Source organism: Petaurus breviceps, unplaced genomic scaffold, assembly GCF_028583685.1.
Source record: "Petaurus breviceps papuanus isolate PSGF00001 unplaced genomic scaffold, PetGlider_PUasm1.0 90760, whole genome shotgun sequence".
Taxonomy (NCBI): domain Eukaryota; kingdom Metazoa; phylum Chordata; class Mammalia; order Diprotodontia; family Petauridae; genus Petaurus; species Petaurus breviceps.
This window is the reverse complement of record NW_027187338.1, coordinates 9,609,982-9,626,257: the sequence shown is the minus strand read 5'-3', so window position 1 is coordinate 9,626,257 and position 16,276 is coordinate 9,609,982. Positions and strand designations below refer to the sequence as shown.

The 16,276-nt window shown below is 42.4% G+C and overlaps 2 protein-coding genes across 2 annotated transcripts in view; one reads left to right on the top strand and one right to left on the bottom strand.

Moving 5' to 3' along the window:
• Window positions 1–15,714, bottom strand: part of ZBTB8B (zinc finger and BTB domain containing 8B) — a 27,314-nt gene extending 11,600 nt beyond the window's left edge. The window contains exon 1 of the mRNA XM_069068105.1: window positions 14,738–15,714. Coding sequence (XP_068924206.1) covers window positions 14,738–15,713 — 976 coding nt within the window. The 5' untranslated portion in view covers window position 15,714. The remainder of the gene's footprint in view (window positions 1–14,737) is intronic.
• The window catches only part of BSDC1 (BSD domain containing 1), a 215,875-nt gene that overhangs the window by 139,018 nt on the left and 60,581 nt on the right, over window positions 1–16,276 (top strand). The gene's annotated exons all lie outside the window — the stretch shown is intronic.

Below are 16,276 nucleotides of genomic sequence, written 5' to 3'. Positions count from 1 at the left end.
AGAGACAGAGAGAGAAGAGAAAGAGATAGAGAGAGAGGAAAGAGAGAGAGGAGAGAGAAAGAGGAGAGAGGGAGAGAGAGACAGAGAGAGAGAGAGGGAGAGAGAGGAGAGAGAATAAATCCAGGGTAGTTTGAGGACAGGACCTTAGCAGTTGGGAAGACTGGGAAAGGCAGCAGGTAGAAAGCAGTGCTCAAGTTGAGTCTTTAAAAGAAGGGATTAGAGGAGGTAGAAGTGAGGAGGGAGGGCTTTCCAGGCACGAGGGGATGGCAATGCAAAGGCATGGATATGAGAGATGAAGTACCATGAGGCAGGAACAGCAGGAAGACTACTGTGGCCAGACCATATGCTCTCTAGCATACACCTCTATGTAAACCTAATTTACTTAAAGAATATACCATTTTCTACAATTTCTATAAATTCAACAGGGAACATCACTTTACTATACTGTTTCCTGATCAGCTTGAGAACAGATGTGGATGTGGCAATGTCAGAATACCTAGTCCTGGGGTGGTCTAGTAGGAAAAGCACTAGACTGAATCGGGAAGACCTGGGTTCAAAACTAGCCTCTGCACAGACTGGCTGTGTTACTATAGGCAAGTCATTCAATCTCCCTAGGCCTCAGTTTCCTCATAAGTAACATGAGATAATAGTACTTATAATAATTAACCTCCAAAGATTGTGGTAAGGAAAATGCAAACCTTGAAGTGATATAGAGATATGAACTATGGCCTTTTCTACCTTGGACCCCATTATAGCAATTAGTTTTACATTTTTAATATACTGAGAAACATATGATTTTAGAGTTGACATTATCTAGTCTAACTCCCTTATTTTGTAGATGAGGAAGGACACAAAGATAGCACGTGAAAGAACTGGAATTCAGGCATATCTTCCGACACCACATTTATTTCTCTCTCCAATGTACCATGGTCCCAACTAAATTCCTGTATATTATAGTTATCTGTGTATACGTCATAATCTCTGACTACACATTAGATACAAGAATTAGGATCTAAAAAGATCTTAATGGGTCGGGAAGTAAATAAGGCAAAACTTTATAGATACAGATATCTATAGATAGATAGATATAATATATTTGTGTTATTAAAAAAAAAGCTTCACGGGTTAAAAGCTGGAGAGCATGACCAAATAGCAGCTCATCTGAACAAGATGTAAGAGTTCTAATGAACTACAGATTCATTACTAGTCTGCAGGATGAAATGAAAGTTCAAAAAGCTAGCTCAACCTCTGCTACACAAAAGGGCATCTGAGGTCTTGAGTGGGAGGTGGGAGTTCTGCTCAGCTCTGCTGGGCTTGGCTCAGGTCACATGACCTCTGGAGGACTGTGGTCAGCTCTGGGCATCACACTGGGGGACAATGACAAGAGGGAAGTACCCCTGGCATGACTGTGATGAAGGCTCTATCAACTGGGCCTCACTGCAGCAAGACAGTCTTTTTCCATCTTCCTAATTAACTGGATCTCCCACTCTCCACAGAAGTTTTTCCAAACATTTTTTTTATCTCCCCCCAACCTCCCATGGCTCTCCCTTCCCACTCTCAGCTGAGAACCTTTCATCATGTTTCACTGAAAAAATGATGGCCATTTGCTGAGAGTGCCCTCTTCATTACTATAATAACATTCTTATCACCCCTTCTTCCTCAGCTTGCATCACCCCCAACACCCTGATACCTCCTGCCGCTGCCTTCTCCTTCAATGCCCTCACATGATGAGGTGGCCCTTCTCCTTGCCAAGGCAAACTTGTCTATATGCACAATCCCATTCCATCCCATCTTCTCCAGCAGATTTCCCCCTCTATTGTCTCCACTCTTTCACTTATCTTCAATCTCTTCCTGTCTATTGGTTGATTCCCTACTGCCTACAAACATGTGCAAGTCTCCTCCCTCCTCAAAAAAACCCTCACTTGAACCATCCATCCCCATTAACTATTGTCCCATATCTCTCCTCTCTTTTGCGGCTAAAGCCCTTGAGAAGGCTCTGCTTCCTTTCCTTCCACCCTTCTTAACTCTCTATGGCCTATTTAACTGAAATTACTCTCTCTAACATTAACAATGATCTTTAAATTACCCTTTTTCTGTCCTCACCCTTCTTTGACTTGCAACCTCTGACACTAATATTCACCCTCTTCCTAACACCTTCTCCTTAGGTTTTCAGGACACTACTCTTTCTTGGTTCTCATAGTAGGTACTTAATAAATGTTGATTGGCTGACTGAGAAGACTTAGAGGGGAAGTGAGAAGTGTCTTTATTTATTTGACAAGATCTCACTTAGAAAATGGATTAAACTTGTTCTACTTGGGGCAGCTAGGTGGCGCAGTGAGTAGAGCGCAGGCCCCAGAGTCAGAAGGACCTGAGTTCGGATCCAGCCTCAGACACTTAACACACACACCAAAAAAAACTAGCCGTGTGACCTTGGGCAAGTTACTTAACCCCAATTACCCTCCAAAAAGCAAAAAAAAAAAAAAAACTTGTTCTACTTGGCTACAAAGGACAGAACTAGCAGCAATGGGTGAGGTTTGATATAAGGTAAAAATTCCTAACAACTAGAGCTTTGTAAAAGTGGAACAGATTGCTTCAGGAGGGTGTGAATGGTAGTAGGTGTTTAATGTTTATTGACATCTATTATGTGGTAGGCACTATGCTGAGCACTAGGGCTAAAAAGAGAGGCAAAGTGCAGTCCTTGCCCCCAAAGAATTAAAAATATAATGAGGGAGACAACATGTAAAAAATTAGGTACAAGCAAGCTATATACAGGATAAATAAGAAATACTCAGCAGAGGGAAGGTGCTGGAATTAAGAGATTGGGAAAGGATTTTTGCAGAAGGTGGGATTTTAGCTGGAATGTGAAGAAGCTGAAGGAAGCCAGTAGACAGAGATGAGGAGGGAAAGCATTTCAGACATGGAGAACAGCCAGTGAAAAATGGAGAGTCTTGTTTGAGGAACAGCAAGGAGTCCAATGTCACTGAATGGCAGAATGCTTGTGGGGGTGGGGTGGGGGAAGGGCATGGTATAAGGTATAAAAACTATGGGAAATGGGTGGGGGGAGGGTTGGTTCTAAAAAGCTTTGAATGCCAAAGGATTTTATATTTGATCCTGGAGGTGATAGGGAGTCACTAGAGTTTGTCAAGTAGGAGGGTGACATAGTCAGACTTGAATCTTAGGAAAATCACTTTGATAACTGAGTGGACTGAGTGGGGAGAGACGTGAGACAGGCAAGACCCCCCCCCCAGCAGGGTACTTCAGTAATCTAGGTGTGAAGCGATGAAGACCTGAACCAAGGAGGCAGCAGTATCAAGGGTGGAAAGTGAGTATATTTGAAAGACGTTCCAAAGACGAAATCGACAGGTCTTGGAAACAGATTAGATATGAGGTGAGGGGTGGAAGATTGTGAGGAGTCCAGGATGATTCCTGGGTCACTGGGAGGATGCTGGCACCCTCAACAATAGAGTAGTTTGAAAGAGGGAAGGATTTGGAGGGGAAAGATGAGTTCCAGACTTAGTAGCTGATTAACACAATGCTCAACCACAATTCTAGTGAAACATGCTCTACCCACTTACAGAGAGCTGATGGACAGACTCATTGCACAGATCGAAGCATATTTTTTTCCTTTTTTCTTGCAGGGTGAGGCATGGCTAATGCAAGAATTTATTTTACATGACTTCATATTTGTAATGGGCTTTGTTTTTATTGCCTTCTCAATGGGTAGGAGGAGAGAATTTATAATTGAAAATTAAATTAAGAAAAAAGAAGGAAAGATGATGAGTTCAGTTTTAGACATATTGAGTTTATGATGTCAAACATCTAATTTGGGATGTCTAACAGGCAGCTGGAGATGTAAGACTGGGGATCAACAGAGAGGTTAGGGCTGGACAAGTAGATCTGAGGATCGTCAGTTTAGAGATGGTCACTTGTATCCATAGGAACTGATCCAAGAGAAACAATCTAGAGAGAGAAGAGGAGAGGGCCCAGGACATAGCCCTGGAGGACAACCACAGTTATCACAAATGGTCTAAATGAAGGTCCAGCAAAAGGAACAGGAGGGTCAGACAGGCAGGATGAAAAGCAGAAGACAGCAATGTTCTAAAAACCTAGAGTGAAGAGGGCATCAGGAAGACAAGGGTAATCAACAGTGTCAGAGGTCAAGAGAGATAAGGAGAGAGAAATGGCCACCAGAATGGGCAATGTAAAGATCATTGTTAACTTTGGAATGAGCAGTTTCAGAGACTTAAGAAGAGTGAGAGGAAACGAAGTGGAGGCACCTTTTGTAGACAACCTTCTCAAGGGTTTTAGCCACAAAAGGGAGGAGAGATATGGAAAAATAGCTAGTGGGGATGGACGGTTCAAGTGAGGGTTTTTTGACGAGGGAGGAGACATGTGCAAGTCTGCAGGCAGCAGGGAATCAACCAGTAGACAGGGAGAGATTGAAGATAAGTGAAAGAGTAGAGACAATACAGGAGGCAATCAGCTGGAGAAGATGGATGGAATGGAATTACTTGTGCAGAGAGGCGGGTTTGCCTTGGCAAGGAGAAGAACCACTTTATCGTGGGAGAAGTAAAGGAGAAGACAGTGGCAGAAGGCATCTGAATGATATGAGATAAGGAGGGAATTCATGGCAAATAGCCTCTGGTTTGTTTTTTTTTAAGTAAAATATAAGACAAGGCTCTCAGCTAAGAAGGTGGGAGTAGGTGAACTGTGGGAGGTTTGAGAAGGAATGAAAAGGTTTGGAGGAACTGCCATGGAGAATGGATGGCATAGTGAGTTTATTAGGGAGTTATAAAAGGATTGCCTGGCAGCAGTGAGGGCCCAGTTGAAGTTATATAACAAATTTGTAGTGGACCCAGTCAGCAGGGTTTCAGAATTTTCTCATCTTTGTACAACAGCAGGTGTATAGCCAAAGGTAGCCTCAGATGACAGGAGTGATCCAAGGCAGGGGTTTAGCAGGACACTATTATATGATAAGGGGTCAAGAACTGAAGAAGAGAACTGGTCCATCAAGGGGTCAAGTGGAGAAAGGAGAGTGTAGCTAATGTGTCTGGGGGGCAGGGTGGCTAACTGAAAAGACTTGAAGGGTCAAGGAATTGGAGGCAATGATGTAGATGAAGAACAGGGCTTGGTAAGGCAGAGGAAGAGATGTAATGCCAAAAGATTGTGATCAAATAAGGGAATTCCAGTTGATTAACGCATAAGTGGTACATTAATTTGCTTAATAAATGCTTACTGGCTGACTAGTCTGTAGTATACTCCAAAGACAAAATTACTTCTGTTTTCCCTTCTTTGGGCTTTACTCAAATGGGTTCCTCCCCCAGATTCCTAGATTTTCTCATTTGAGTACAACTTCTTACTATGTAATGCTAGCCCACCTCTTCTACCTATCCTGTTTCTTTAAGATTTTTAATAGTGTGGTTTTTATTTCATAATCATAACATGATGATGAAGTGGCTTGGTGGTGCAGTGAATAGAGCACTGGCCCTGGAGTCAGGAGGACCTGAGTTCAAATCCGGCCTCAGACATTTAACTAGCTGTGTGACTTTGGGCAAGTCACTTAACCCCAATTGCCCCTCCAAAAAGCAAAAAAAAAAAAAAATCATAACATGAACTTGTAGTCTAAACAGATTTGTAGAAAGAAGAGGGAAATGGAATCCAAAGAGATTTATAGCAAGAGCATAAGGATTGTTGGGTTTGAGAGCAAATGGGAATGGGGGGAAGAGGTGCTTTCCCTAAGTACAGGAAAAGCATAGTTTGACAGTTAAGACAAAACTTAAAAATTTATGACATTTGTCCACTATTAGCAATGATGGTCTTCTTGCTGGTCTTGCCATCCTAAGATCCAAAGTACTCCATACCTTCCACAAATGGGAGCAATTTGTGTTGGGCCCAGCATTTTCTTTTCTTTTTTTTTTTTGGAGGGCAATTGGGATTAAGTAACTTGCCCAAAGTCACATGGCTAGTGTGTCAAGTGTCTGAGGCCATATTTGAACTCAGGTCCTCCCGATTTCAGGGCTGGTGCTCTATTCACTGCGCCACCTAGCTGCCCAAGGGCCCAGCATTTTTCATGAACAAGGTGTCAGGACTAGTGAGTGTGTTTCAGGAAAAGCAGAATCCCTTGTAACAAAATTCCTTTTCTTCAGTGCTCAGAGCATGAAAACTTCCCATCTTTAGAAACTTATCTGCAAAGAGCTGGAAAGTGACTCAGCCCAGGGGCTCATTATTAGCTCGGAAGGTTAAGTACACAATGAGGCTGGCCGTGGACTTGGATGACTGGACTGGGAACACTGACCGGGGCAATGGTAGTGTGAGTCAGTGTCCAGTGCGCCAAACAAAATTTGTCTTCTAACTGCAGCATCTGCAAAGCCTATCCTGTCTTCTGAATCAGGTGTGCCCATCTAGAGTTTAATCCAAAAATGGATTTAACCACACTAATCAGCAGTATCTTTGAGGTTAAATTTGGTTCCCCACATCATAAGCTTTAGCTCCTCTTACTCATTGGTCAAAGTTTGAACATTGCTGTCTATACATAGGAACCCATGGTTTTTATTACTGACTCCTTTCTCTGGTTTTTTTATGCTGTTAACTTCTGGATGTCTCAACTGTTATTTGTATTCCTTCACTGTAGTTACTCTCTAGCTTGGTAGATAAACACAAACAGTTTTCTCCTTCCCCTGGTTTTAAAGAGCTTTTGATTAGATTTGCAAGACTTCAGGCAAGTACAATCTTATCATCCTTTGTTAGGTGTATTCTACCGGGGGCCAGGAGTCTGTCATTCTTAGAATTTAAGCCATAGCCCAGAAGTCTGAATCCCATTTTCAGATACCACCTTTTTATAAAGTCAGCTATCTTCATTCCAAGTCAGCGTTTCTCCCCTGTATCCCTAGCTGTTGGCTGACCCAACCTTTTGGTTGTTTTACAATGAAAGTAATGTAAAGCTATCTATTTTCACTGACCTAGCCCAAATCTGCCCTTTGAGTTCCTTCAGAATTCTTAGATTAATGCCACATGGGTTCAGTGACATAAAAAAATCACAGTTGTCAATTTAGTCTAGAATACCTTATGTTGACTACTTCCGCAGGGTCACAGAGCAAATTCGTGATAGAGCAAGAACTAGGAGCCAAATGGTTCAAGGTTCTTTCCCTTGGGCCACATACCAGAAACCCTCAGTCATGAGAGGGACTGTGGTACGGTAGAAAGGATACTGGACCGATAACCAGAAGACCTGCCTTGAGCACTTACTGAAAACTAACATTTATATATCATTTTAAAGTTTGCACAGTGCTTTACATAGGTTATCTCACTTAATCCTCACAATAATCCTATGAGGTCAGCACCAGTATTATCCCCATTTTATAGATAAGGAAACTGATGCTAAAATAAGGTTAAGTGACATGATCACAGAGCTAGAGAGAAGGATGAAGCATTTATTAAGCACTAACCATGTGCTAGGGAAGGTCCTTAGCAAAGGCAACACAAATACAAACCATCTAGCCTGGCACCTTTTGCCCTCGAGGGACAATGCATTCTCTCCTTCTCCAATGATTCTGGACCAGCCTTGAACATAGAGCTGATCTGTGAATCTCCCTGCTTGGATCTGCTGCCCACATGTCATCACAGAGAAGAGCTAGTGTAGGCTTCAGGATATGGCTGTGGCTGTCACTTTTAGTCCCCTGGTTCGACTGCCTTGGCTTTTTAAAAATGATGACAGATGGCCAGCTGGGCAAATTCACACATTCTATCTGCTGAGCACAGTTACTTCCTTCCTGATGCCCCAAGGTTTCTGGTGACTCCAGGCTCACTGATGGCCAAGATCAGGGTTGAAGCTGCAAACATGGAGGAGGGAGTAGAAAGAGGGCTTAAGGGTTCAAATGCTGGTTTTGCCACTTACTAATAGTGGCACCTTAGCTAAGTTAAGGATTCTTCTCTAGACCTCAGTTTCCTCATCTGCAAAATAAAAAGGTTGGACTAAAATCAGGGGTTCTAAATTTTTTTGTTATGGATCCCTTTGGCAGTCGGGTAAAGCCTATGTACTCCTCAGAATCATCTTTTTAAATGTTAAAAAAGAAAAGAAAAGAAAAAAAGATGGAATGACAAAGGAAATCAATGATCATGAAATAAAGATGTGAATTTTTCTCATCTAAATTCAGAGACCACTCCCCTCCCCTTAAAATCCATACCTGGACTTTGAGGTTCCATGAATCATTAGACTAAATCATCACTAGAGCTCCTCCTAGCTTTAGAATGCTAGGTCCAGCTTTGATCAATAGCATGGCATTTTTCTTCAACAGGAACTAGGAACTAGACTTGTGATTTCATCAGGATTGGAAACTCCTGAGGGAGGAAATTCCTTCTATCAATACAGGTTGGCAGCTTTTCTGCAACTTATGGCCATGTACAGTTTTCTAGAGTACTAAAAGGTTAAGTGATACAGGACTTAAGGCAGGACCTGAATCCAGATGTTCCTGGCTTCAAAGCTAATTCTATAGCCACTGTGCCAGGCTGCCTCTTTACTTAGGGCCATAATAAATAAACCCTCCTATGTAGTGTACCTTCTCTACACTGTCTTCACTGACTCAGAAATGGGTTTCATTTATTTCTTGGCCTAAAGGTTGTAAGGCCAAAGGGAGTCTTCACTATTCAAATGACTCAGTGCTGGATCAAATCCAGCCTGGTACAATGGAAGGAACATCAGACTAGCAGTCAAAGAGACCTGTGTTCAAATCCTAATGCCATTGCTAACGTGGAGGGTGACCTTGAAAAAGTACCTTCCCTTCTCTGAATCTTATTCTCCCTATCCATAAAAAATAACAATTCTGGACTAGATGATGCCAAGGGTCTCTTTTTTTTTTGGAGAGCAATTGGGGTTAAGTGACTTGCCTAAGGTCACTCGGCTAGTTTTTGTATTAAGTGTCTGAGGCGGAATTTGAACTCAGGTCCTCCTGACTCCAGGGCTGGTGCTCTATTCACTGTGCCACCTAGCCACCCCTGCAAGGGTCTCTTCTAACCCGAAGTTTTCTGCGACTCTTTAACCACACCTCTAATGATAAGCAGGCAGTGCTCACCCATCTCTCTTGTACTCACAGGAAATTATCTGACAAACTTTACAAATATCACAGCAGAAATGTCTGCAACCCCACTAAATGACATAAGTTATGAGCTTAAAGCCAAATAGCAGAGTTCAAACATTCCCTCAAGTGGGGAGGACCATCAACCAACCAACCACCTTTTACTGTTGCCTCCTAAGCAACACAGTCCCTGCTCTTATGGAGGGCATAAACTAGCTGTAGTGACAAGACCTGAGCACGTGAAAAGAGTGCCATGCTGACTCAATAATTCAATTCAGTAAACATTTATGTAGCAATCGCTGTGTGAAGCATTCCATGTAGACCTTAGGGAAAGTACAAAGTTCTGATAAGGCACAGTCCTTGCCTTCATGGATCTCACAGTCTAATGGAGAATCTGATACATCACAGATACCTCAGAGATACTTGGGGGATCTGTGATTTCACTGGTATGGGTATTCTTTGCGCTATTATTTATTACAATCCCTCCAGACCTTGGTGGATAGGCCATGGTTGAAAAGACCTTTACCTGGAGGCTGTGTGGGGATGAGCTGTTGTCACATTAACTAGGCTGGCTCTCAAATAACTAAGCTACAGCCCATGATCCAATCCCTAACCAAAGCCTTCAAAGTTTTGAAGATGGAGCCAGCCAGAGCTTGTGCTTTGGTTAGCACAGTCATTGTTAATCCAGGGATCACCTCCATGCCTCAGTGAATCCTCAGAGAAGAACTTTAGTGGAAAACACACAAATTAAGGACCAACCCCTGAGGATATGTATAAAGTATCATGTGAGTTCTGAGGAGGGAAAAGTCACTATTAATCAGCAGAGCTGGGGATGGAAGAGATCAATAGAAGCTTCATTGAAGTGCAAGAATCTGAGCTGGGCTTTAAAAGACAGAAAGGATTTCAGAGAGTAATGGACAACAGGAGGACATCTTAAATACAGGAAATCACATGAGCAAAGGCACAGAGCCAGGAAAGCACAGAGAGGGACAGACATGAAAAAGTAGTGCGGTTTGGCTGGGCTGTAAGATACACAGAGGAAAATAACATGAGGTAGGTACAGAGAAATAGGATAGCACATAGCAGAGTGAAGAGAACATTGGCTTTCAAATCAGAGGACATAAGTTCAAATCTTGCTTCTGTTACTTACTACATGCATGACCTTGAGCAAATCAACTAACCACTTTGGACCTCTGTTTTGTCATCTGTAAAATGAGGGGGTCAGGCTAGATGTCCTGTCTAAGGTCCTGTGGTCCCTTCTAGTCCTAAATCTATAAGCCTATGAATGCTAGAGAGCCACAACAGGGTCTTTTTGTTTTTCATTTTAATCACTTTATTTGCATAATTAAAATTGCTTTCCAAAATGGTTGTACCATTTCACAGCTCCACCAACAATGCATTAGTGCATTTATCTTTCTACAACCACTCCAACATTGACTGTCGACATTTACTGCCATTTTTGCCCATTTGCTGGGTGTGCAGTTAAACCTTAGCATTGTTTTGATTTGAATTTTTTTTATCATTAGTGACTGGGAGAATTTTTTTCATGTGGTTGTGAATTCTTTGAAGTTCTTCTTTTGAAAACTTTTCATATCCTTTGACCATTTATCTATTGGAGAATTGCTATTAGTCATATGTGTCTGTGTGTTTGTAAGGTTATTCATTGTTTACATATCTCAGACAACAAACCCTTATCAGAGAAATTTGATATAGATTTTTTTCCATTTGACCACTTCCCTTCTTAACCTGAATGAATTAATTTTGTCTTTGCAGAAGCTTTTCAGTTTCAAATAATCAAAGTTATCATTTTGTTTTATTTTTCTTTTTAAAGCAATTGGGGTTAAGTAACTTGCTCAACATTACACGGCCAGTTATTTCTGGGTGTGGTGCTAAGTATCTGAGCCCGGATTCGATCCCAGGTCATCCCAACTCTGGGGCCAGTGCTCTTACTCACTGCACCACCTGGCTACCCCTAAGCAATTGAGGTTAAGTAACTTGCTCAAGGTTACATGGCCAGTTATTTCTGCATGTGGTGCTAAGTATCTGAGCCTGGATTCAATCCCAGGTCATCTTGACTCTGGGGCTGGTGGTCTTACTCACTGCACCACCTGGCTACCCCTAAGCAATTGGGGTTAAGTAACTTGCTCAAGGTTACACGGCCAGGTGTTTCTGGGTGAATGTTAAGTGTCTGAGCCCGGATTTAATCCCAGGTCATCCCAACTCTGGGGCCGGTGCTCTTACTCACTGTGCTACCTGGCCGTCCCTAAAGTTACAATTTTATCATTTGTAATTGCCTCTATCTCTTGTTTGGTTAAGAACATATCTCCTACCCACAGCTGTGAGAGGTAGATGATCTGTTTGTCTTTTAATTTTTTTATACTATGATCTTCAATATTAAGGTCACGTATCCATTTAGAATGTATTGTACAATGCAGTATAAAATGTTGATCAAAGCTCAATTTCTGTAGAATGCTTTCCAGTTTTCTCAACAGTTTTTAACAAACAGGAAGTTTTTCCCTAGGTAATTTATGTTTTCTAATTTATCAAACACCAAGTTATGCCATGCATATTTGTGAAGCATTCCATATTTTTTGGATTTAACTACCATGTCTATACTGATGATTCTCAAATCTACCTATCCTGCCCCCACCTTTCTGCTGACATCTAATCTTGCATTTCCAACTGCCTTTCAGACATCTGTAATGGGAATGTAAATTTTAAAGATCTTCCCTGCCCCTAGGCTAAAGTGCACCTAGAGCCTGGGGTGGGAGGCTTGTTTTTCAGTAGATACTTCTTGATTGGCCAGTGGGTCAATAAGGTTGTTACATTCTCTGAGCCAGGAGAAGGCTATATAAGCCCTGATGTGAGGCTTTGTTTTGGGGCTCACTTTGAGAAGTGTTCTGTGATTTGATATGGATTCTGGGAAGCCATTGTCCAGAGGGGGCCCCCCCTCCCCCCCCTTTGAAAAACCCAGATGTTGAAACCCAGATGTTGATTGGGTATGGATGTAATGGCTGGACAGTTTGGAAAGCTGTCTACTTGATCTGTTTCTGTCTTGATAATTCTGCCTGTATACTTTGAAGTTCAGGGTGCTGACCTTTTTCCCCTGAACAAGGTAAACGATATATGTCTGACTGATTAAAGTAAGCTTGTTAACCCATTTTGAGTTGCTTTCCTTTATCAAAGCAGATCCAAGAACCTGTGTGAGCAGCCACCCTAGGGACGCTGGGGTGCTTGCTGCTACAACATCTTAAATTCAACATGTACAAAATGAAATTTATTATCTTTCCCCCAAACCCCTTCCCCAATTTTCCTATTACTGTAGAAGGCAATACCATCTTCTCAGTCACTAAGGCTCACAACCTAGAAGTCATCCTGGACTCCTTATTCTCTTAAACCCCCCATATTCAAGCTGTTGCCAAGTCCTATCAATTTCATCTCTGCAACATCTCTGAAATACCCCTTCTCTCCTCTGACATAGCCACCCCTCTAGTGCATGCCCTCATCACCACCTGCTGCTAGGTCTACCTGCCTCTAGTCTCTCCCCATTCCAATCCATCCTCCTCCATTCAGTCACTAAAGTGATTTTCCTAAAGTGCAGGTGCAATAATCTCTCTCAATCTCTCTCTCTCAAACACACACACACACACACACACACACACACACACACACACACACACACCACTCAATAAACTTCAGTGGCTTTGCATTGCCTCCAGGATCAAATACAAAGTGCTCTGTTTGGCATTCAAAGCTCTTTATAATCCAGCCCTCTCATGCCTTTCTAGTCATCTTACATGTTATACCCTGAAACATTCTCTTTGATCTGGTGACATTGGCCTCCTGCCTATTCCATGAACAAGGCAATCCATCTATTGCCTCCAGGTATATTCTCTAGCTGAAATGTTCTTCTTCCTCCACTCCAACTACTGACTTTAAGTCCCAACAAAAATTCCACATTTTACAGGAAGCCTTTTCTAACCTCACTTAGTTCTAGCACCTTGCCTCTATGTATTATTTCCTATTTATCCTATATATAGTTTGCTTTGTATATATTTGTTTGCATGTTGTCTCCCCCATTCGATTGTAAGTTTTTTTTTTAAGGTAAGGACTGTCTTTTGCCTCTTTTTATAGCTTAGCATAGTGCCTGATACATAGTAAGCACTTACTAAATGTTGATTGATCAATTTATTGATGTAACATGAAGGGGTTGGATTAAATGACATCTAAGATTCCTCCTGGCTTTAGATGTATAATGCAATGATCTTATCACCTGATCAGTGCATAAGTAAAATACATCTGGTAGCATGTGAAGGATTAACTGGAGTGCACAGAGAATCTTACCTGTTTGGAGGTTACTGCAATAGCACCAATGGGTAGCAAGAATAAGGTGGTGGCAAAGAATTGGAAATCAAGGAAATCCCCCAGTTGGGGAATGGATGATGAACAAGCTGTGGTCTATGATTATGATGGAATACTTTCGTGCTATAAGAAATGACGAGCAAGATGGTTTCAGAAAAACCATGATATGAACTGGTGAAGTAAAGAGAACCCAGAGGACACTGTACATAGTAAAAGCAATACTGTGAGGGTGATCAACTGTGGCTTAGCTACTCTGACCAAGACAATGATCCAAGACAGTTCCAAAGGGCTTATGATGAAAAATGCCATGTGTGAACACTGAATGCAGATTGAAACTTACTTTTTTTGCTCTATTTTTATTATTTTGTGTTTTCTTCTGCAACATAGTTAATATGGAAATACGCTTTGCATGACTTTACGTGTATAACTGGTATCAAACTGCTTCCCTTCTTGAGGAGGGGGAAAGGGTGGGAGGAAGAAAGGGAATTTGGAACTCAAAAGTTTTTATAATGATTGTTCAAAAGTTTTTTTTTACATGCAATTGGGAAATATTTAATGAGATAAATAGTTTTTTAATTTTTTGCTTTTTGGAGGGGGGAGGGCGGGGCAAGTGGGGTTAAGTGACTTGTCCAAGCTCACACAGCTAGTAAGTGTTAAGTGTCTGAAGCCAAATTTGAACTCAGGTCCTCCTGACTCCAGGGCCAGTGCTCTATTCACTGCGCCATCTAGTCGCCACAAAAATATATTTTTTAAAAAAGAATAATATGGAAGGTATATAAACAAATGCTCCTTAAGAAGACTGAGCTAATATGGTGCAGTTCTAAAAGCTCAGGACTAGCAATCTGGCACCTTTAGCCTCTGGTCCCAGCTTTAGCACTAACTCACTGACCTTAAGTCACTTCCCCTCCCTATGCCTCAATTTACTTTCCTCATCTGTCAAATGAAAGGGTAGAACTAAATGATCTTTAAGGCCCCTTCCAACTCTTAATAATCCTGAACTGTTTCTTCTTTCACTCCTAATGTTTCCTTATCTGTACACATGTTGCTTCTACCTACTAGAATCTAAGCTCCTTGAGGGTAAAGACTATTTCATTTTTATCTCTGTATCCCCAGTACCTACCACAGTGCCTTGCACTTAGCAGACACAATAAATGTTTATGAAGTTGAGCCTGTGACTCTAGGGCTCTCACAGGGACTCAGTAAATGTTTGTGGATGATGACAAATACGTGTGTGTATTTGTATGTGTAAATGCCAAATCAGAGGTACAGATGGTAAGGACTTTCAGAAGGAAATGTGACCTCACCTGCATCTTCTCCATACCAGTCACTTGGGATGTCCGTCATAGAGCTCACAGCCACTCCTGCATCCTCTGGTCTACTCTCAAAACCTCGAGAAAAGTGGGCAGCGTCCTCTTTGCTCTGGGTTGTGTTGTTGCGCAAGAGGGCCTCTAAAAACTGCTTCATGTGGTAATTATTACAGGCCAGGTCCAAAGCCTGGCTCCCAGGCAGACCCCCCTCCAGGGGTTCCAGGGCCAGCGGGGCTGAGTACTGCGGCAGCCGGTCACCAACTTCGACTTCGACCTCCACTTCATCAGAGTCAAACTCCACTTTGGGCTCTGTGCCTTTGGGCAGAGAAGGGAAGTCACCCACAGAGTTGCTTCCTGGGGTGCCTTTCACCACTAGCTCCAGGGGGTGACAGGTGGTACAGTCCTCACAAGGGGCGTCTGGGGGGCAGTCTGCAACTTCTCTTTCTTCCGGCAATGGCACCAAGATGGGGCACTGGCTTTTGGGAACACAAGAAGTCATCTCCCGGCCAGATACAGAACTCCCACCGTCAGCCTGGTGAGCAGCCACAGCAGCTGCGGCTGCTGCCACAGCGGCCGCAGCTTCCTTCTCCATCTTTCGGCAGATGTCAAGTGAGGAGCGGATATAAGTCTTGCAGAAGTTCACCACATCTGTCATCTGTAGGTAGCTGGCAGCCGACATGACCTCAATCACATTCTCCCCACACAGATCCAATTTCCCTGAATAGAGGAAATCCAGGATAGTAGAGAAGGCTTCAGAAGTAACAATGTCCAAAGAGGCTGTGCTGTGCCGTCCACTGTCCTGAATATAGTGGATAAGCAGAGCACGGAAGTATCCACTGTTGGCAAAGAGGATGTTCCTGTGGGCTTTGAAGATCCGTCCTTCCACGATGATACTACAGTCACAGAAGAAGTCCCTCTTGCGCTGCTCATTCAGCTCTCCCAAGAGCTTCGTATAATAAGACTGCATCTCCATTTCTGCTATAGCTACAGCTACAGCTGCTGCTGCTGCTGCTGCTGCTAAGGGAGCTGCCTGTAACCCCTGTCAAGATTTTTTAAAAGGTGACAGAAAAATTACTCTATCTTATCAAAATTGTAGAGACAGTTTGTTTTAGAACTGGAAAGGATCTTTGAAGTCAAATGACAGGCTACCTACCCCCACCACTCCTCTGAGGCCCCCATGGTCTCCTAGTGTGCTGCCATGCAACAAAAATAGCCCTACTTGGTTGGAATCCTGATGTTTACTAGCTTTATACCCTGAGTAAATCACTTACCTTCTCTGAATCTGTTTCTTCACCCATAAAAAAAATGGAACTAATAATTTCTAATAAGGTCCCAGAATTGTGAAAATCGGATAAAACAATTATATAAACTGTACAAGGAAATAGGGGATAGAGACTGCACTTGTGATGTAAAGGAAATCCCACTAAGGAAACTCCCTCTATGAATGCAGGTCAACACCTTCTTTGTAACTTAGTACTGAGAGAATTGCCTAGAGCACTGAGGTTAACTGACTTTGCCTTGCCTAGGATCACACAG